Source organism: Ambystoma mexicanum, chromosome 1p (genome assembly GCF_040938575.1).
Source record: "Ambystoma mexicanum isolate Mex_15411 chromosome 1p, UKY_AmexF1_1, whole genome shotgun sequence".
NCBI lineage: Eukaryota > Metazoa > Chordata > Amphibia > Caudata > Ambystomatidae > Ambystoma > Ambystoma mexicanum.
Window position 1 is genome coordinate 1,453,768,071 of NC_090921.1, and position 21,553 is coordinate 1,453,789,623.

The 21,553-nt window shown below is 45.9% G+C and overlaps 1 protein-coding gene across 1 annotated transcript in view; it reads left to right on the forward strand.

Moving 5' to 3' along the window:
* Window positions 1-21,553, forward strand: part of LOC138455188 (fatty acyl-CoA hydrolase precursor, medium chain-like) — a 799,801-nt gene that overhangs the window by 566,953 nt on the left and 211,295 nt on the right. Inside the window, exon 9 of the mRNA XM_069607091.1 lies at window positions 2,977-3,063. Coding sequence (XP_069463192.1) covers window positions 2,977-3,063 — 87 coding nt within the window. The remainder of the gene's footprint in view (window positions 1-2,976; window positions 3,064-21,553) is intronic.

Sequence of the window (21,553 nt, forward strand, 5' to 3'; positions counted from 1 at the left end):
AAAACGAAAAGTCGCCTGCTCTTAAATTGTTTGTTTTCCTCTGCAGTTAAGTGCGCCATGAAGGACGGCAACTGACAGTCATCCGAGCCACCCCAGGCAACGCTGACACAGTAGGCATCCAGTGCCTGTCTCTGACCGGGTTGCGAAAGTCAAAAAAAAGCCTTCTCTCACAGCATGTGTGAGGCTCCTTACAGCAACCTCTCCCCCTTAGCGGTCTTCGGCACTACTTTTCTTGGAAGTGTAATTATTTTTACGGGTCTTTGAGACTCGTGAATATTCTCACGAAGCAGAGCTATCAAGCTAAGCAGCCATCATGGTCGGAACTAAGCCACGCCCTCTTTATTCCCCACTTTCAAAAACAGTTCATACAGGTTTCGATACATTGTTCGCAAGCATCAAAAAAGACACACATTCTACTGCAGGTTAGACAGTACATTAACAAAATAAAGTTCTAAAATTTCCTGGCTAAGAAAAGGAACATTTGAAGGTGATGTTTTCAGACAAAAAGTATGTTGGAAAGTGTGAATAGATTTCCTTGCGTAGAATGTAATGCAGCAACATTCTTTCAGGAATAAAGTGTGTTGTACTTGGAAAAATGGTTGATGAATCAATCTTTGGTATTGGAAAGGAGTTTAATCCTAGGTGCTCCAGTGCTGAGGGTGCCCCCCCCCCCACCTCCCCAACAAGGGTGTTGCTAGGTCTGCAAAAGATCCAGGGCTACGCTAATGTCTGGACTGTCAGGCCTCAGGGCTAGCTAGCCATTTGGTTGTAGCCCCTGTGCTTCTATCCGGGGCTACAACCAAAAGACCCGTGGCTATAGCCCCCAGACCTCCCCCTAGCGACGTATCTGCCACTGAACACGGCTGTGATGGACCACACACAAACTCACCACCACACACAAACTCACACATCTGTTTGCCATGTCAGGACTTGGCCAAATGTGAACATAAACAGGCTTCCTTCCAATCCAACTGCCTCGGAAGTCACCTCTTGATGAAGTGAACAATGGTCATTAAACTGCAATGTGGAAACACAAGAGGCTACTGGTAGGCATATAAATATTGGAAAACCTCCAAAATACAGAAACCATTCAGACGTAGCAAAGGGTGCTTAACACAGACTGGAGCGTACATAGGCAGATAGAAACGCAAATGGTCGGCCAGCAGACTAGAGAGGAGCACCTCCGCTCAATATAACTCTTGATTTGCCCTTGTGTAGCTTAACAACCCCTAACTGGTTTATGTAGGGGGAAATAGGCTCAAAACTACGAATTGGAGTTGTCTGATGAATGTCACAAGCATTGCCAGTTGCCATGCCAACTGCTTGCTTCTCAACACTCCTTCTCTTCTCATTCCGTTAGCAATATTTTTGCCAAATGTGGTGCAAGCGCCACCATACCTGCCTATTTTGCATTCTTCTACAGAGCCTACTCTGATGGATTGTAAACCATCTGTAATAATCTGCTAGGTGAACCGGATATTTATCCAAGCATTCTTGAGAAATCACTGGCTGCATGTTTATGAATGTGAGATTGCTTATAATCAACGTGATGGTGGCAAGATAATGATGCTGTGCACAAGAATTAACTGAAGTGGTTTGTTCATCATATTTGGATAGACCTGCAAGCAAACAATACACAGTTTAATTTGCCAAGTTAAAGTAATATTGTCAGCTTTACAGTGTGAAACGTTTAGGCCAGCATTTGGGAATCAGTGCATTGAATATACACTGTTCTTACTTCATATGCTCTGAGTGTGGAATTGTTTAGATGCAATCCCTCCTGGGAGGCAATACAAGCTTGAGTACTCAAGTTGATACACACATGGCGAAGTTCTGTGCTCATTTTAACTCATGTGTTTCAATGCTGTTGCTTTTGAAACATGTATTTAATTAAAAAAAGATTAACTGAAAAAACCAAGAAACATTTGAGGCAAGTCGGGAGAAAACCAACCACAAGGAAAGAACAAATGGTAAAGGTGAGCATAGAAGATTTCTCCACTGGAAACAGAAAAAAAGAAAGCAAAGTAGAAAACTTGAAAAATGTTAACCCAAAAAGTAAGCATTGTCCAAAAACTTTAAATAAGGCTATTGCACCGAATTACAGAACATAAATAATCCAATTGCTTTTCTCCAAACTTCAAATTGTCAAATACAGCACTGCTATGCAAAGTAGAACACATCTCAAGCAACCTACCAGATTTGGACATTGAGATTGAATATTATAAAATAATATTTGAATACACATACAACCATGGATGACCCATCTCATCTGTGCATTTTACTTAGTCTAGTGTTCAACTTCTTAAACAGTTGTTTTGCTGACTGGAAGAGATACCATGGTTGAGGTCCAGGATTGTTAATATTTGTAAAATACCTTGGAGAGTTTTTTTTTCTTCTTAAGAGAGCTGCCTGTCTCCACTGTCTACGCACAGCCTTGAAACAAGTGGGGGTGGGTTGGGAAGTAGATGCACAAGACAGGAAAGACACACTAATCTGATAAAGGGGAGGCTGTGTGTTTGAAAATTAACTTTAAAGGTGCAGATGATTGAAGCATTATATACACCCCTCTGAAGTATAATTACACCCCTCTGCTCCACCTGCAAGAAGAGATTGACTGGTGTCTCTATAATATCAGTTGGTCAGGATTCATACCAAGCCACAAGAACCATGTTACTGCAGGGATGCAGATGATGATGCATATTTTCAGGGTAACAATCACACACAATATGAAGGAATTCCATGTTGAGTTTAGGAAATATGAGTGCTGTATTTCCTTCTTTCCCAAAAAGTGACTTTCAGCCTGGGCCACAGACCATAATGCTCTTTTTCATGTTCAACTTTGTTGGTGGAATGCCAAACAGGGTTATTCAATATTGTGCAGTTAATACACTCGAACATCAGGACCACTGAGGTTCTTACACTGCTTTAATCAAGAACATTCCATATTTCAATATTTCTTTCCTTTGAATTCTGCAGGCAATGAATATTTCCAAAACTGACTTAACGGAAGGATTCAACAGAGAATTGGTGATGTCTCTTATGCCAAGAATTGGAGCGCTACTGGTAAAAACCTCATTATGTCATATATATATTTTGATGCACTGTGTCCCAGTTGTCATTTGCAAAGTTTAAGATCTCTGGCAATCTGTCTCTCATTAGCATGTGAGATACTTGAAGTTGTGTGTGTGTGTTCATTCATGTTTTTATCAATAGCAAGCAATTTAAAGGTCTTGGTCAATGAAGAAAAAGAAAATGTGTAACATAAGCCCCTTCAATGGGCAGAAGAAAGAACTATTCCCGGGGCGCTGCTGCGAGGGTGATGGAATAGACGTAGAGTCTACTCTCTCCGCTCCAATGGAGCGGGCAGCAACGAAATTGAACCATTTATAACCAATTTCGATCCAGCCAACAAGGTACCTCAGCTGGGTGAACCCTCAGTGTGAGGAAAGGGCTTGGAGGACCCAGAGATCAGGTGGAAATCGAGGAGAGTCTGCGGCAGGAGGAGGAGATGGATTGGCAAGGTGGTGGCCACAATGCTCTAAGGTCAAACGAAAGTAGGAAGAAGAGCTGCTGGTAGCCAGCACTGCAGGGAGGCCTACCAGCCTCCCAGAGAAGCGGCAGGACAGGAGGACATAAATACAAGCAGAGGTAGGTGCAAGGTCGAGGGGCCCCACACCACATCACACAGGAGGCGGATGGAGAAAAACTGTCAGCAGGCAGAATGACACCTGGTAATTGGGGGCCGGCATGGTTTATCCTGATGCAACTCCATTGAAGAAGGAAGGGCGGACCCCCACTGCCCCTCACAAATGAATCAGCTCAATGGGGCGCACCACCTTGGCAAACCCTCACAGTGAGGAAGGAACTCTGAGGACCCAGAGATCGGACGGAAATTCGAGGTGAGTCTGCGAGAGGAGCAGGCGTTGATCCCGCAAGATAGGGGCCATGACAGTCCAAGGTGATCAAATGGAGGAGGATGAGCTGCGGGCGACCAGCACTGCAGTGAAGCCGGCCGACCTCCCAAAGAAGAAGCAGGACAGGAGGATACAAACACAGGCAGAGGCAGGTACAGGGTCGGGGGGCTCCGCACAGCATCACAGAGGAGGCAGACAAAAAAAGTTGCATTAGGCAAAAAGACACCTGGTGACTGCGGTCGGGGCAAGGTGCATCCCCCTCCCAAGTCCTGAACTGTTGACACAGAGGAGCATGTAGAGGGGCTAAAACATAGGAACGATAACAAAACGAGTAAGAAAAAGGGACTTTGACGAGAGGTTGCCCCTTCCTGCTACACGTTCTAGTAAGCTCTGGTATTGAGGTGGAAGAGAAAGCTGCAGCGGACATCAATCAGGCCTGTACGAGTAAGAGGAGTGCACAGTAGGCTGGACGATGACGAAGGACAAAGGGACACCCAGAAAGGCGAGCACTCCGGCCAAAATACCACAATGGAACCCAGAACCCCACAAGAAATGGTGACAAGTATTTCAGTGATCTAGAATGAAGGGGAGATGACATCAGACCAGTCCACACTAGACATTTTAAAAGCAATATAGGAGGCGAGATCAATGCTGGAGCACAAAATAGATGCTGTCGGGCTGGATGATAAACTGATACGATGAGATTTAAACGCCTGGCATTTAAGCGTGTAAAGAATTATGAAATTGGTGAACAACATTTTTGGGGGTGGGGGGCAGATAAGGGGTTGGGGGTAGGGAATAGGTAAAAATAGGTGGGGTAGGGGGAGGGGTTGGGGGGAATTATTTACACGTTTAAATGCCAGGCTTTTAAATTACTGGCGATGAAAGAACATAGAACCGCTACCAGGATCTATATGGGGAGGTACAGGGTGGGGGTATCCAAGAGAGGGAGTAGGGAATATCTAGGAAATGTTAACATGCCCATGATAGAGAAATGAGTGAGAGATTAAATGGAAAAGCCATTAATCAGTTGCAAACGGGGAAGACCATAGGCCCAAATGGAATTCCTCTCAGTGCTGGAAATGCTGGGGCAATGAAGTAATGAAACCAATGTTAGAAATGTGTTTAGAAAGCTGTGCTAATGGGGAGCTAACATAGGACTGAAGAATGACTACTATTGTGGTTATCCATAAAAAAGGGAAAGCAAAGGTGCTATGTTCTTCATACCGGCCAATCTCATTTGTGAACGGTTAAACCTAACTCCTGGCAACAATTCTAGCGAATCGGTTAATTCTGCTGGTCAGCTAGCGGATACATTCGGATCAATGTGGCTTTGTCCCTGGCAGGGCTAAAATAATTAATATATTCAGGGTACATAACTCGCTGGTGAAAGTGGGGATACTAAAGGGCCCACATGCCACTTATGGCACTTGACTCAGAAAAAGCTTTTGATTCAATCAGATGGGAATTTCCATGGGCAGCTATGGAAAAGGCTGGGTTTGTCACCAGTTATTTGACATGGGTGAAGCTACTATCCACGAATCATAAGGCCAAGTTGAGGGTAACCGTTTCTCATCCCGCAGCTTCCCGCGCCAACAGGGAACTCAACAGAGGGTGTCCACTATCCCCACTCTTGTTTATTCTGGGGATTGAACTGCTACCCGAAATACTCAGGTCAGACCAACAGAAGAAGGGCTTTGATTGGCCAGGGACTGGGGAGGATCACATATCCTTAAACACAGACGACCTACTGATATATCTAGGAGACCCTCGCAATACAGGCCCCATAGTTATTAAAAGAATACAGGACTTTGGCAAGTACAGGGGCCTTAAAATAATTAACTGAAATAAGTCAGTGTTCTTACCGGTGAAGGAAGAGGACAAAGCAATCCCGGATGACTGCCCTCTACAGATCACCACAGACATATTTGCATACCTGGAAATCATGATTATACACAAAAGAACAGGGTTCCTGCAGCACAACTTGGAACCAATCCTACAAAGGATGCATGATAATGGTAAGCACTGTGCAAGCCTAACATTAACCATAATAGGGATAGCTAATCTATTAATAATGATCACACTCCCCAGGCTGTTGTACCTACTGCAAAATCCACTGATGAAAGTTTCCAAATCAACATTTACCATTATTAACTGAATACTTTGTGGGGGCATAACAATCCATGGCTAGCACTGAAAACGTGACAAAATCAGTCTGGGAAGCAGGGCTAAGGTTACTAGATGTCCTAAAATATTACTGGGCATCGCAATTGGTCGTAGCAAATGAATGGGAGTTCAGAGGGACCTACGCAGCTAACACGAAGTCGGAAATATCCCTAATGGGAGACAGATCCCCACTACAAATACTTTACATGAGTCCAGTGGCGGAAGAGCTACCAGCAGCAGGGTGTAGGACCATAGATATAAGTAAAGATGTTACAAATGCCATTGGGTAGAAGAGGAAAATCACAAAACTATCACCATTATGGAAGAACCCGAAATCCCGGAAGTGATTGTTAGAGTCGGGGGCATCCTGGATGGGGAGGGATTAGCCACCTTTTCTGCTCCTTTCCTGCACTCTGTGAACAATAGGGGCTGACACAAGGGGACCTCTACACACATAAGCCTAAAACATGCTGTTGTGACCCAATTTGGGAGGAAGATTGGCATTCCGATTCACACAGCCTTAGAAGCTAACTTTCTCACTGACAAACTGTACAGAAAAGCAATAATAATATTGTATCAAACAATAAATAATTATTGAGGGAGGCTAGACGTGGAAGAATGTATAGACGCACAAATAGCTGTGAGAGAAGCCAATATGTCTAAAAGACTACAGCTGTTTCAACTCAAGATAGTGTACGACACAAGGGTAGGACAACATGCATGGGTATGGCAGAGGACGATAACTGTCTGAAATGCAGAAGGGAAGTGGGAACTTTTTTCCACTTGATGTGGGACTGCACCAGAATCAGACCTCATCTGATCCAGGTGATGTGTTACATAGATACCACAATGCACCAGAATTATCTTGGGAGGATAACCTAGGGGCAACGTGCTCGCCTTGGAAGGAAGACGACACTGAGCAACACAGGTTCGATCCACGGGTCCACGCTTAGAAACCTCTGGGCATTAAGCACGTTATAAATAACCTAGCATATCATATCATAGTCCTCATACTGGGAGATGTAGTGAGCTTCGGAGGGGACACAAACTAATAAACACAGTGCAGATAGTACACCAAAAGGGAGCTGCCGATCAAATGGCGGTACCATGCAGATCCCAACAGCTGCAAAATGGAAGGAAGGCATGTATCACTGTAGGGCTTTAGAGGAGATAATATACAGGAACAGGGGGTGCTTAGGCAAATTTCAACGAATATGGGAGAATTGGGCTCTGGCAAAAAAATAACAGTAGGCATGAACACATAATTGGTGGGGAAATGGAGAATCCAAGTGGGTGGGACGTAAGAAAAGTCTCATTCACATCTTGGAAAAGGAGGGTTCAAGGATACGAGATGGAGAGCACAGGAGGGGGGAATTGTTTGTAAGAACTGCCGCTGTTGAAATGTTTTGGAAAAATGAATACAAATAGAAGATGTTGTCATCCACAGTGAAAATATGGTGAAGGGAGAAATGCCCATCCTCTGAGCCCTAATGAAGTCTTATTCAAAACTTTGACTTAATAGTTCAGATTCTCATCGATGGAGAACAGTCCAGTGATCGCAGCAAAAACATAAAAATCACATACATGGTGTCACTAGAGATTTTCGTGAAACAAACAGAGGCCAAATTAGTGTGTTTGGTGGGGATGATGGCTTTTGTGTTACCAAAGTCCAGCCACTTTTTACAAAGTGCCACAACTGTAGACTAAAGCCAAACTGGAAAGATTGGAACACCAAAGCCAAACCTCGAACTTCAGGGGTTGGGGCTGCACATTTCCAGAAAATGATATTATAGTACATTCAAGTATTTAAGACTCTGTAGCATGGCAGGAAAATTCTAAGGATGTAAGAACACCAGTATCCTCAAGGAGGAACGTCAGCCTCCCACCGAAGAATAAAAGGGGGAGATTGGAGGGCCTGGGTATGGGCCTAGAACTGTAGAATCCTGCTGTGAGAGAGGGGATTTTGTACTATGAGACAGTGATTAGAAATAGGGCGCAGGGCCCTCTGTACCTCACAGATGTATTCCAGAAAATGCGCCCTTTATCTAAATCCCTCCTGTGCATGGATATCCAGTCTCATTTGGCAGCTAGCCAATCTATATCTTAAGCGTTAGGGCAGCCTTTCTTTTTAGGTTGGGGAAGAGAATGTCAGCTCTTAGCAATCAGGCGAACATAACGAAGTGGAATCATATGCGCTTCTTCAATGGTAAGTCTACAATATTAAAATGTGTCTGGAGTTACAAATGGTAGGCTTTTTGTGTCTTACCCTCCACATTTACAAAGCTGGCCTTATTGTCAATACTTGTTTTCTCAGGTGGTCACTGTGACAGTGTTTGAGGACAAAATAAAAGCACAGATAGTTCCTTCTACCTAATTCGGATTTATCTTTGTTCCTGTTGGGCCTATGATTGTATTGCGTGAAGCAATGCAACTTTAGGGCACAAAGAACACCTAAAACGCAGAGGCAATCTTAGAGTGCAGAGGGCTGCACAAAGAATGAACAATAAAGTTTCTGATGCTTGTTAATCTGCTAAGAATCACATGCTGTGCATATGGTCCGACATCCAGTGGTAACCGCAGAGTATTGCATCTTGTCTTTCGGGGACCGAAAGGGGACGTAGGCAAATGCGTGTCTGTAACACTATCCCTATCGTGACGTGTGTAGTACCCAAAATCCCTCACGCGCCGAGGTCCCTCAGATTGTTTTTTTCCGCCCAGATAACTGGTCGCCCTATAGTGGAGCTCTTACTAGAGACATTGTTTATCTTTACCGAATTGTCGGTTTATTCCCCGTTAAGTCACTACGCCAATAACAACAACTTTGACGAAGGCTACGGGGGAATCGTCTACGGCTGTGGATTTCAGTGCCCGTATTGTCTGGCCGACCTATACTGTAGGGAGAGTATGGTCGGGGTGGCCATATTGTTTAGTATGTCTTTCCTCCTTTCCCCATTTTTCCCTTTCGGTCTGGTCATCCTTCCCTTTTGCTATGGAAAGGACTCCTTTTAGATTCTGCCCTAAGTGTAGGGTCAGATATCCTTGGAAGGACGAGCACAGGACATGTAACGCCTGTCTCCCCCTAGAGCCGACGAGAAGCGGTGTGCGGCGTGCAAACTCCTTCGGCCCAAGACCCTTAAGGAGCACTGTGTAAAGCAGTGGGCCGCGTATGGCATGTCACACATGGAGTCCCCCTCCCCCACCGCCACACCAGCCGAAAGTGACGGGGGTACTTAGGATGACCAAACGTCCAACGCAGATTTTATAGACCTTGAGGCGGACACTTCTAGATCCGCCACGCCAATCCCCGACCCTCTCAGGCTCGACTCTGGTCTTGCTACAGGGACCACACCTGGCGACAGGGGCGTACAAGTGCATCGCACTAAGCACACAACCCCTACGCCAATTTCGACGCCAATTTCGACGCCTTCGTCGAAAAAGGCGAAAGTGCCAACGGGGCCGCTGAAGTCTTCGCCGGTTCCCTCAGATCGCTCTAATCCAAGGACTTCCCTTCATCCTCAGCAGCGCATGGCGACTTGGCAACCAAGACAAACCAAGGGCACTACTCCTAATTCTACACATGTTGAAAGTCGGGAGCCCGAGGCTTTGACGAGTTCCAGGGCCTCAGTAGGCCCAAAAACTACGACTAGGCCTCTACCCGGAAACCTGTCCGCTAAACCTCCAGGTGGCACGGACGGTATTTCTACTGCCGACAAATCACCGGAGCCTTTGTCTCACGACGATTCGGCGACTATCCAAAGTAGCATCGGAAGAATTGCAGCGGCAGTGGGCCTTATTCCGGTCCCGCCAAAGGTTATGGGTCAATCCGCGGAAACATTTTCGGCGGATTGGATTCCCGATTCCGATGGAACTTACGTAGATAGTCAAGAGACTCTCTCTGACACCCTTAGAGTTTCGCGTCGATGCCAAGGTGCGGAGAACGTCATTTCTCCTCACGCCGGCCCGTTTGGGTACTCTAAATGGACTAGAGAGAAGTTTGAGGGTTGTATGGATCGGCTAGAGTGGATTATCAATTCTTCTGATCATCCGCCCTCAAAAAGGGCTCAGTTAGACCCTAACCCCCAAATTCAAGTAGATCAGTCTCAGGTTTTCCAACAAGAAGACGTGATCCAGATGGATACTTATAGAGACATCTACAATGAAGAAGAGGAAGCTTCCTTTCTCAAACTATGAGGAGGATCAACAGGGTACAACGGACAACTGGGAGGGAGTCTAGCAGGAAGGTGAAAACCCTTGGACACAACAGGATCAAGACTCTGATACAGGCCTCCCCTGTGGATGACCAAATGGCTTTCAACTCCATGTTGAAAAAGGCTGCAGAATTCTTCAAAGTTGTCACTCAAGAGGTGGTACCGGAGCAGGATTTTGTGGAGGATATTATTAAAGTAAAACCTCCAGCGAGTCTATCCATCCCCCTCTTAACTCTGTTAAGAGACGGGTAGCTCCCTCTTTGGTCATACCTGCTCAAACACGGGCAGTGAATCCGAGAGTTGAAAAAGTATTTCGGCCTTCCCCTACCGACCCTCTGTATATCAAAGGGCACGCCATCCCAGACTCGCTGGTAGTGACTACCACTCGAAAGACGGCAGGGCTACCCCTTGCCACGGGAGAATCACCACCGGACAAGGAGTCTAAAAGGTTAAATGCGCTGGGAAAACGTGTCACATCAGCAGCTGCATACACCATTTGGGTTGCTAATAATACTATGTTATTAGCAAGCTATGCTGATGTCCAATAGGAACTTACTCCAAGAAGGCCTCTAGGAGGTTCCTGAACCCGCCAGAACAAAGATTCTCGCCATTGTTTCAGAGGGAAAACTGGTTAACCAGAATGTGATGAAGAACACCCTGGACACTGCAGAAACAGCAGGCAGGTCTCTTGCACAAGAAACTCTTCTGAAAAGAAACGCATGGCTGCGTACATCGGGCTTCAGACCTGAGACTCAGGCTTCCCTCATTAATAAACCCATAGAGGAGACTAACCTCTTTGGGAAAGCAGTTGATGAAGCATTGGAGACGGCCGAGAAGGAGCACGAGACTATTAGGTCTTTGCACCAGATTACACAAAAACCCTCCTCCCAGAGGGGTAATAATTCTCGGCAGTCCTTTCGAGGACAAGCCCATGCTGGTCAGAACAACTACGGCACGGGTAACTTCAACACGAATCAAGCATCCGGAAGCCCTACTCACTACCCCACAAGGGGTCAGAAACGCGGCAAAGGTAGAGGCAGAGGCCCCAATCCTAGAGGAGCCACAGCCTCTGGTCAGAAATGACCACCAAGTCCATGTCTCCCCGGTCGGGGGGCGATTAACATCTTTCCTCAAGGCATGGAAGGGGAGAACTTCTGACTAGTGGGTCTTAAAGACGGTTGCCCACGGTTGTTGCGTGGAATTCGCCCGACCTCCACAGTTCAGACCGCCGCGCTCACGCCGCCTTTCACCGGACCATCTGGAGATCCTGATCCAAGAGGTGGAAGCACTGCTGGGAAAGGACGCCATAGAAACCGTCCCTATTCTTCAGGTAAACGAGGGTATTTATTCAGTGTACTTCCTTGTACCCAAAAAGGATCTCAACATGCGTCCTGTTCTGGATCTGCGCCCAGCGAACAAGTTTATAACACCCCAGAAGTTTTGCATGGTAACACTGCAGGAGGTGATCCCATCGCTGAAACAGGGGGACTTCATGGCAACATTGGATATGAAAGATGCATACTTTCATATTTCAATGTTGCCAGCGCACAGAAAATACCTAAGGTTCATGATACAGGACAAACACTACCAGTTCAAAGTACTCCCCTTCGGCATCGCCTCGGCGCCAAGGGTGTTTACCAAAGTCCTGGCAGTGGCAGCAGCACACCTGTGCAGACTATCAGTCCCAGTTTACCCTTACCTCGACGACTTGCTCATTACGGGGGACTCGTTCGACGCTTTTTTTTTTACGAACAGCCAAAAAACAGTAGATCACCTCTACAGCTTGGGTTTTTCAATCAACGAAAAGGAATCCAGCTTAGTCCCCAGCCAAGTAAAACAATTTCTGGGAGCGTTTATTCGGACGGAAGACGGTCTTGTCTTCCCCTCCAGCGAGAGGGTTCAGAACATGCTCTCTCAGATTCCTCAATATGTAGCCAGTCGGGAGGTGATGGTACGCAAAGCGATGCGTTTGCTAGGGATGATGGCGTCATGTATATACTTGGTTCCCCACGTGCGGCTGCGCACGCGTCCCATGCAAGAGTGGATCAACAGCCCGTGGTGTCAGGTCAGTGGACAATGGGAAGATCTGTTAGTTGTCTCGCCAGCCCTTATTCTCTCTCTGCAGTGGTGGTCAAGGGAAAACCTCTTGAAGGGGAAGACCTTCACCACCCCTGCAGTGGAAGCCACTCTCACGACAGACGCATCTCTCATGGGGTGGGGGGCTCACCTGCTTCAGCAGACAGCACACAGAATCCCCTCCCATGGTCCCCTCAAGTAGCGTCCAACCATATAAACTTACTGGAGCTACTAGTGGTCTTCAAAGCATTGAAAGCCTTTCAGGTGGAACTGTAAGGGAAGATAGTGCTAATCCTAACTGACAGCTCTACAGAAATGTATTACCTGAACAAACAGAGGGGCACTCACTCTCCAGGGCTATCCAAGCTGTCCCAAAACATTTGGATATGGGCTCTCAAACACAGGATGTTTTTGTTGTCCCAACATGTTCCAGGGGAACTCAATCTTCTGGCAGATGTACTCAGAAGAGATTTTCCTCTGCCAGAAGAATACGAATGGCGGCTGCACAAAGACATTGGGCCTCATTACGAGTCCGGCGGTAACCGAGGCGGTAAAACCGCCTTGTTACCGCCGGACTCGTATTACCATTCCGCCTCCATGATTCCCGGAATTACCGGGGCATTACAACCCCGGTTTTCTGGGAATCACGGAGGCGGAATGGAGTTAATCCCCATTCCCATTGAGTCCTATAGGACTCAATGGGAATGGGGATCATGGAAATACCGGCAGCATCTCGTAATGCTGCCGGTGTTTCCTCATCCGCCTGCAGGCGGGCGGTGTTAGTCCCGCCAGGTCAAACCTGGCGGGAACATCACCTCCCGCCTGCAGGAGTCGGGATCAGGCGGTCCGGAAACAACGGTGGCGGGGGGTTTACCGCCACCTTTATTTCCGGACCGCCTGATTTGTAATGAGGCCCATTGTGTCCAACGTCTTTGCAGAATGGGGTTTCCCAGAGATTGACCTGTTCGCTACTGAGGAGAACGCCCAATGCCAAGATTACGCCTCCAGGCACCCCCAGAACCGATCCAAGGGGGACAGTCTCTGGATTACTAGGTCGGGGAAATTTGTCTACGCTTTTCCCCCGACTTTTCCCCTGACTCTCCTTCTCAACAAAATAGTGCACAAGATGCACCAGGAATCAGTGACCATGATACTGTTGGCTCCCATGCGGGCCCGCCAACCCTGGTTCGCGCACCTGATGGAAATGTCCCTCTCTCCACCAGTCAGGCTGCCCTGCCCGTACAACATGTCTCCGGACAGGGGGGAGACCTTACACCCGTGTCCACAAACTCTGAATTTAGCAGCCTCCCTCCTGAGATCATAGAGTTTGGACACTTGCAACTCCCTCAGAGATGCATGGACATACTCAGGGAAGCGAGAAGGCCTAATACACGTTATTGCTATGCCAGCAAATGGAAACGTTTTGTCATCTGGTGCAATTCCAAGGGCGTCAATCCCATAGATTGCTCACCCTCACACATTGTGTTGTATCTAACCTACCTGTTGGACTCTGGGTTAGTATTCATATCCCTAAAGGTTCATCTGGCTGCTCTGTCAGCCTACACCACATCACAGCAAAAAGTATTGTGGTGGAAGATACCAGTAATTAAAGCCTTTATGAAAGGGGTTAAGAGGATTTATCCTCCCATCTCTCATCCAGCCCCTGGATGGGATCTGAATGTGGTTTTGACCAGGCTCATGGGAGCTCCCTTCGAGCCTATGCATAAAGAAGTCTGAAAGATCTGACTTATAAGACAGCCTTCCTAGAGGCTATCACTTGTATCAGAAGGGTTAGCGAACTACAGGCTCTTTCTGTTTTAGACCCCTTTGTTACAATCCACAAAGATAAGGTAGTTCTGCGCACACATCCCAGGTTTGCGCCGAAATTTATTTCAAAGTTCCATGTGAACCAGTCAATCGAACTACCCACGTTCTTCCAGAACCCTACTAACCTGCGCAGGGCAGTCATGTTTTACCTGGAAAGAACTAAACCCCTGAGGAAATCTAAACAATTCTTCGTTTCAGTGGCAGCTGGTAGAGAAGGGGATCCTGTCTCTAAATCAGCGATCTCCAGGTGGATTGTCAAATGCATCACAATATGTTACACTCTTGCGAAGAGAGAACTGCCCTTCATGCCTAGAGCACACTACTCGAGGCACTGGGGAATCCATAGCATTAATTGCAAATGTTCCCCTTGAGTCCATTTGCAAAGCGGCAACCTCGAGTTCTGTACACAACTTCACAAAACACTATTGCCTGGACACTCTTTCTAGGTCTGATTCTCAGGTGGGATAAGCAGTACTTTTCTCTACTGTTCCTTCTCAAAGCCCACCTGCAACTCTGGGTACTGCTCGCTAGTCTATGCACAGCATGTGATTCTAAACAGATTAACAAGCATCAGAAGACATGCATTACTCACCGTAATAGCATTTCTGATGATTGTATCTGCTTAGATTCACATGCGCCCTCCCTACCTCCCCGCTCAGGGTGGAAGGAACATAGACATTTTACTACTTTTCTCTCTTACGTACTCACTCACTATAGCCTTAGGCTCCCTCATAGCAGAAAAAATACAATCGGATGGACCTCGGCGCGTGAGGGATTTTGGGTACTACACACATCACGATAGGGATAGTGTCACAGAAACGCCTATGCCGACATCCCCTTTCGGTCCCCGAAAGACAAAATGCAATACTCTGCGGTTACCACTGGATGTCGGAACATATGCACAGCATGTGAATCTAAGCAGATACAATCGTCAGAAATGCTATTACGGTGAGTAATGCATGTCATATAGGCTAACTTAAACTAGATTTAAAATGTATGTCTTTGTGAGATCCTTAATCAGTATGCACTGAAAGGCTGTATAACACCTAGACAATTGGTCGCCATTTTGTCCTCAGCATGGGCCTGTAGCTGTTTAGCAGGGAATTGGCATCATCCTCTGCTGACCAATATCCCTTTTTTCCTGAATGGCATCCTGAGAAAAAATATAAGATACTAGAAAGCACTTCAAAGGCAAAACCGTATGACTTGTTACCCACTTTTCCAAAGCTGAACGAAGATGACATATATTTCTGGAAGGTATTAACTAGCTCTGCTTCACCGGGGACCGGAAGGCAAAGGCAGGCGAGGTGAAGATGAAGATGAACAGCAGTTGGGCCAATTCTCACATCTACAGGCTTGCAAGACCCTACCACTAGTTTATGGGTAGAATGTACTATGTGCCATCCATCGTTATTCTAAGGAGAATTATGCTGTGTGGGCCTAGAGACATGAGGAATGAACCAATTGAATATGTGGTGTTCCCTATAAGATATTCTGTAAAATAAAGTTGTGTTTTGCTATGGTGATTAGATTACAAGCAATAACTTTAGTATTAAGCAGTGGATGTTTTCTAGAAGTGGAAGGACTTCGGTTTATGCAATGTAAACAGGGTCACATACCCATTACACGGGGAAGGAATTGAACCTTTTAACTCCTCTTTTTCTGTACACTGAAGTAAACACCCACTCACACAATAATTCCGGTCAGAAAAGGTAACAAGGTGTAAGGCAGTCCGACTTGATTTCCTCCCAATTGTGGAATCATCCACATAATACTCATACGCGTAACTGTTGATCAAAAAGTGTAAAATCGAAGTCCAGTATAAATAAAACGACACAGGGCTAACCACCAAACATCTCCTGTCACTCGCCATTTTTAGTTAAACTATTATTCAAATACATAGCAGAATAAATCAGGCAAGATAGATTCAGAGGCTTTCAGTACGGGACCTTTAATTTAAAAAATACACAGCAGATTCTTACTTCTGTTCTCACCAGTGGTCCTAAAGTATAAATGTGATGCTTTTAGTTTCTCCTGACTCTGCCCTATTTGTGCTGCCATGATTATCACCAAATCCAAATTCGCTGTTTGGCTTTACCAAGTGTAGCTGCACCCATGCTAGTTAGTGTTCCACGGGCTATGCTCCCTGTTTTTTTGGGCAGTGTAGAGACTCAGCCTTGCCAAATCACAGCCCGCGCGTTATCTTGCGAGACTATGGAGCGGATCCGCGCTGGTTGGCGTGCTGAGCGTGGAGTGCTGGAGCGGACCGAGGCACTGTGCAGACGCTCCCTGGCGCTCCTCCCGTTAGAGACTTGGGCTTCATTATAATACCTTAATCCAAGCCCTCATCAGACCCTTTCAGAAGGCAGGACCTTCTGGCAGTGAGTTAACTACAGGACACTATACATTAGGATTTGATAAGAATGCGCCAATTTTCTTTTCCTTTTGATTGCTTGTTCACCAATAAACTGCCATTCAATCATAAACTCTGCACCGTTTTAGATAAGGCCACTGCAGGTGGGTATGCTAGCAGCTGCTGAAGCAGTCTATATATGCATTGGTGCTTTCTGACCTGCCTTTGGTGGATCCCCTCCGGTGAGGCTATCCATAGGTCTCCTCCCTGGACCCTACTGGACCTGGACATTGTATACCATCTCGTTTGGACTCTGCTAGGGAAACTGCTCTCTCGGGTCCATGTGATGATGTCAACGTTTGAATGCCTCTGCTAAAAAACACCACAAGCAGCGCTTCCTTTTTTTGTTATGTTTATATGGGGCAACCCATCTTTACCACCCCTGCCTCTCCTCCTAGACATATTTCATCCCCTTTGCCCTCCTGTATATGAGGGCAAATAGAATGCCACCAGTAGGGTTGTTTCCCAGTGGAATTCTCAGAGACCTAACGGTTCACCCACTGGCGCATTTGTTATAATTTAACATGTGCGCGAAAAGAACTGATGCAAATGGTGGTGCTTCCCTTTCAGAATGGAAGTACTGCAAATGGCCTAATGCCGTGTGTAACACCATGAGGGGGCCCTGTATTTTCACGGAAAACAAAACTACATGAACCAACAGGTAAAATGAAAAAAACACGACTGGTTCAAGGTGACATGGGGCCAAATTGTCATCTAAGAATGCACTTTTGTTGTATTTCACTGTAACATTCTGTATCACAGAACTTAGGGGCTGCAAAATCACATCGTAATACTACAGGCACACTAAAATAGAGAGAAAAATATTTCTGCTTCCTTGTACGAACATGTACAATATGAAAGGTCACAGTACTATACTCAACACCCTTTTTTAATGTCTTTTTAGCTCCTCCTCTCACAGCCTGGGGTATAAGGCACCAGTTTGGCTTTAAGTCCTTCTGGACAATGCATCCTGGAGAGGCCAGCTGGGCGGCTCTCTTGTTTTTTGGAACTATTGATGCCGATAGCAGGGTTTTTGGCCCAATGAATGCTTTTTTTGTGATTTCCCCCTCAGGTCTGCTTGAGTTTAGCTAGGAGGGGAGGGTATTCTCAGGCCTGGTGAGTATGGGGCACCCTGGGAGTTTTCTGTGGGGCTCAGTGTCAGGGGCACCCATGCTTGTGGGTGGCTGCAGATATCTCTCCCTGCAAAGGGCAGAGGTATCAGGTGATATTATCCCCACCAATAATAGCACCATATATATGGTTGTGGGGTAAGGCCATAGGCGATATTATTAGTGGAGATAATTTATGGGGTTAATGGGAACGGGGGTTGCAGGGGTGTTCCCCGCTCCATTAAAAACATTATGGGGGTTGCAGGGGTGTCCCCGCAGGTCCCATGGCTTAATATAGCCACAAAAATATGTCAATATTCTTCTATGACGATATTTTTGCAGGGATATTAACACATGGAACCAGGGCAGAGCACTGTGAGTGAGTAATAGAAATTATCAGCACTGGGGGTCACTGGAAACCAACACATTGGCCATGACTTAAGGAAGGAACGCTGCAGTCATATTTGTGGGGTGCACACTCCCCTCCAAAGAGACCCTATATTAAGGGCAAGTGAGCTGCATGGTGAGGGTTGATTTGCTGACGCTCCTCCAAGGAACCTTGAGGTCACAGTGAGACAATTGGATTAAAGTCACTATGTTACTGTCTGTCTCATAATCATTGCCACTATTCTGCATATGGCTTTTGAGGGTCCTTAATCTCAAGTTTGAAAGCGACATGGCTCTTGCATATCTGCTAGGCTCCCAGACTCTTCATGCAGGTACAGACCTGGGTGTCTGCCCTCTGTTGCATCAGTAACAGACGGTCATAGGGTGTGAGGGATATTTTGGCTGTGAACCCTCACACAGGAGAGTGGGAAGGCTGACAATGCTAAAATAAAAACCCCATCACCTGTTCCACCCTCCCACCCCATTCCCCTAAGTTTGGTGGGGCTTTCAATGATGCCTCAATGAAAGGGTTTGGCAGGCATACTGACTTGTAGGCTTCCTTCTGTCCTGCGCTCACTCCCCTACTGTTGTACCTGTACTTCTTTACAGCCATTCCCTGATTGAGTTGAAGAAAAATAGAAAGTGGGTGGAGGTTATCTTCAGTGCAGCAAGCATGTGGAATATGGTTCCTAGCATCAGGGATAGGCTGCTGTCTCTGTGGTGTCTGAACTGCCTGTCCCTGCGAATTGCTTGTGTTTCTCCACTTGTTACTATGGTAACTCTGCAAACAGGCAGCTGAAAGTACTTGGTGAATCAGCAGCCTCCCTTGCAGTTCTGCAATTTGACTGACTGTATAGTTCCTGGCTTTTACTGTTTACGAAGGAAAAGGTTATTGTGATTCAAACATGAATGTGGAATACAGGTCTTGCTTTCAGTAAACAAAAAAATAAGTTTGCAAAATAACATTGGCATTGGAGTGAAATTGCCATGCAAGTAATTATTCTGCTGCTATTTTGGGTGGAACCTGCATAGCTCCATAGATGGGTGTTCAGTTCCCACACAGAATTGAAACTTAGACTTGTGCATGCTGCTTTTAAATTCTAAAAAAGAAAAAGATCACAGATTTCTTTATAGTTTCCGATCATGAGAACAACGTAGGACGTCATCTGTGTAAGGCCGCCATCCAGCAGGAATTGGAGATGAACAGTAGTGTTGTGGCTAATAAATGCCAGTATGTCCTTGGAAATTCAGACGGTATGGTCTCTGGGCTTTTTGACTGCTGGCACCAGTGAGGCTGGCAGGACAGACCTGTCTTGTTGGCTACTGTTGTGCTTCTTCAACCCAATGTCGATGTGGCTGTTGGCGTTACATGCTGGAATGCCAGGTAACTTTTCGATTGTTATTGAGGCCCCGGGCACTGGGTAGGGGCACTTTGGCATGGCTCCTCATTCAGCAGGTGTTTCTCTCCCAATTGGTCATTGGTCCCTTTGTAAGGGCAGGGCCGTATGAATCCCCATTGTGGTTTTCCTGCCTTTTTGAGGAGTTCCTGCCCTTGGGGTTCTGTAGGTACCCCCGGACCAAGGCAGCCTTTTGTTGCAGCCCTTTTGAAACCCCTTTTGGTTCACATTTTTCAGTGGTTGGGAAGTCCTGCGTTCAGACTTTACTACTGTAGAGTTTGCTGGTCCCCCATTATGTGCGGTTTCTTCCTTGGGGCTCATCAACTTCAAAGTTGGCCTGGTGTTGCCTGCTGCTCTGGTGTCTTGCCCTGGACGTCCATGATGGCGGTCCCTGGTTTTGATTTTCCTGGGCAAGTGCCCCTGGCTTCCATGAAATGGTCTTGTTGAGCAGTCTGGATATTTCTCTCTCCATAGCACATGGGATTTTGGCTCCTCCATGGTTGGTTTCGGTGAGGGATGTCCTCACTCCCCATTCTCTCCTCAAAATGGTTGCTTATGATTCTCCATGGGAGGGGCACTGCTCCCACTTTGCAGGGACAATGTATTCCTTTTTGGAGCTACTATGTGCCTGTCCGATCCTGGATCAACCGTATATTTCACAGAGTAAAGAAATTTGACATGGAAGAGGGAAGTGGAGGTATTGCTAGGATTACTTACCGGTAATCTTCATTAACTCTAGTCCTTTGCTTCCTCGTCACAGTACTGACTCCCTCCACTTCCACCCTAGTGTTAAGATCGTCCCGTCTCCTTTGCTATAGTGCAGAGGTTTCATGGGACAAGTCAGGTGCTTTATACCACAGGCTCTGAGAAGCGCGAGCAAAAAGAACAAAAAATTAAGGATTTCTGTTAACGGGTTCTGTTGGAAGGCAGAGCACCTTGCTAGAGTAAAGTACTTGACGAGGAAGAGTAGGGCTAGGAGTAATGAAGATTAACAGTTAGTAGTCCTAGCAATATTGCGCCCAGGGCGAAACACCAGATTACGCCCCATCTCAGGTTGCACCTCTACTGCTATCCCATGCTAAACTCCCTTTTGAACAGTATTAAATCGTCGCCTTTTAAATAAAGTTGTCTTGTCATGTACGTAAAGTTAATATGTCGACAACGGCATATACAACAATATTAGAAACACATGTTTTCCCATGTTTATGTTAATTATTATCTAAATGCAGGGCACTGTGGTTCTGCATAATATTTCCAATAATTCTGCTCTCAATTGAAAGTGTGGCAAGAGACAACGCAGCTCTTCAATTGGTGAGCACAGTACTAAGAGGCCATTCCAAATACTCCAAGCAAAGAATGAAAGAGGGCTTTGAAAGAAAGGGAATGAGTTAGACGGTGGGGTGAAAAGGAAGCAGTTCCCAGGTGCATTAAATAAGTTAAGGCTATAAAGAGTGTCTCAAAGCTATTTAAAAAAATTAGATTGGGGAATACAAAAGAAGCAGGTAGGTAGGCTATGAGGTGAAGCAGTTATGTTGCCATGTGAAGTAAGTACATAGTACCAATTATACCAATACCTGAGTGCACGAGCATTTAATGACAATATCTGCCATATATGGAAGATGTCTGTGTAAAGATTCATTTTCTTAAACCAATTCATAAATATAATATGTAATATAGTGAGAGTAACTTAGTATAGGATGGCAATATCTAGAAAATCTAAAGACTACTTATGCATGTGATGGCAATGGCTGCTTTATAGTGAGTACCTGGGAATATAATCATATCTTCTGGCAAATAGTTACATGCTGGATAGATAGCTCATGTGCAACATACTCACTTCAGGAATCAGACAATGCCATGAGACAAGTTTGAAACCCTGGTTTGGTCGAAGAGGTCCTTCATCCTTTTGTGGCTGATAAATCAAGTACCATCAATGGGTAATACCCCTGATTATTACAAAGCTTAGAAGTGATCCATCTATATGATGCTCAATTAGTATACAATGCAAGTATATGATAACATATTGAAATACTTAGTAAATTGTGTGTGTTGCTGT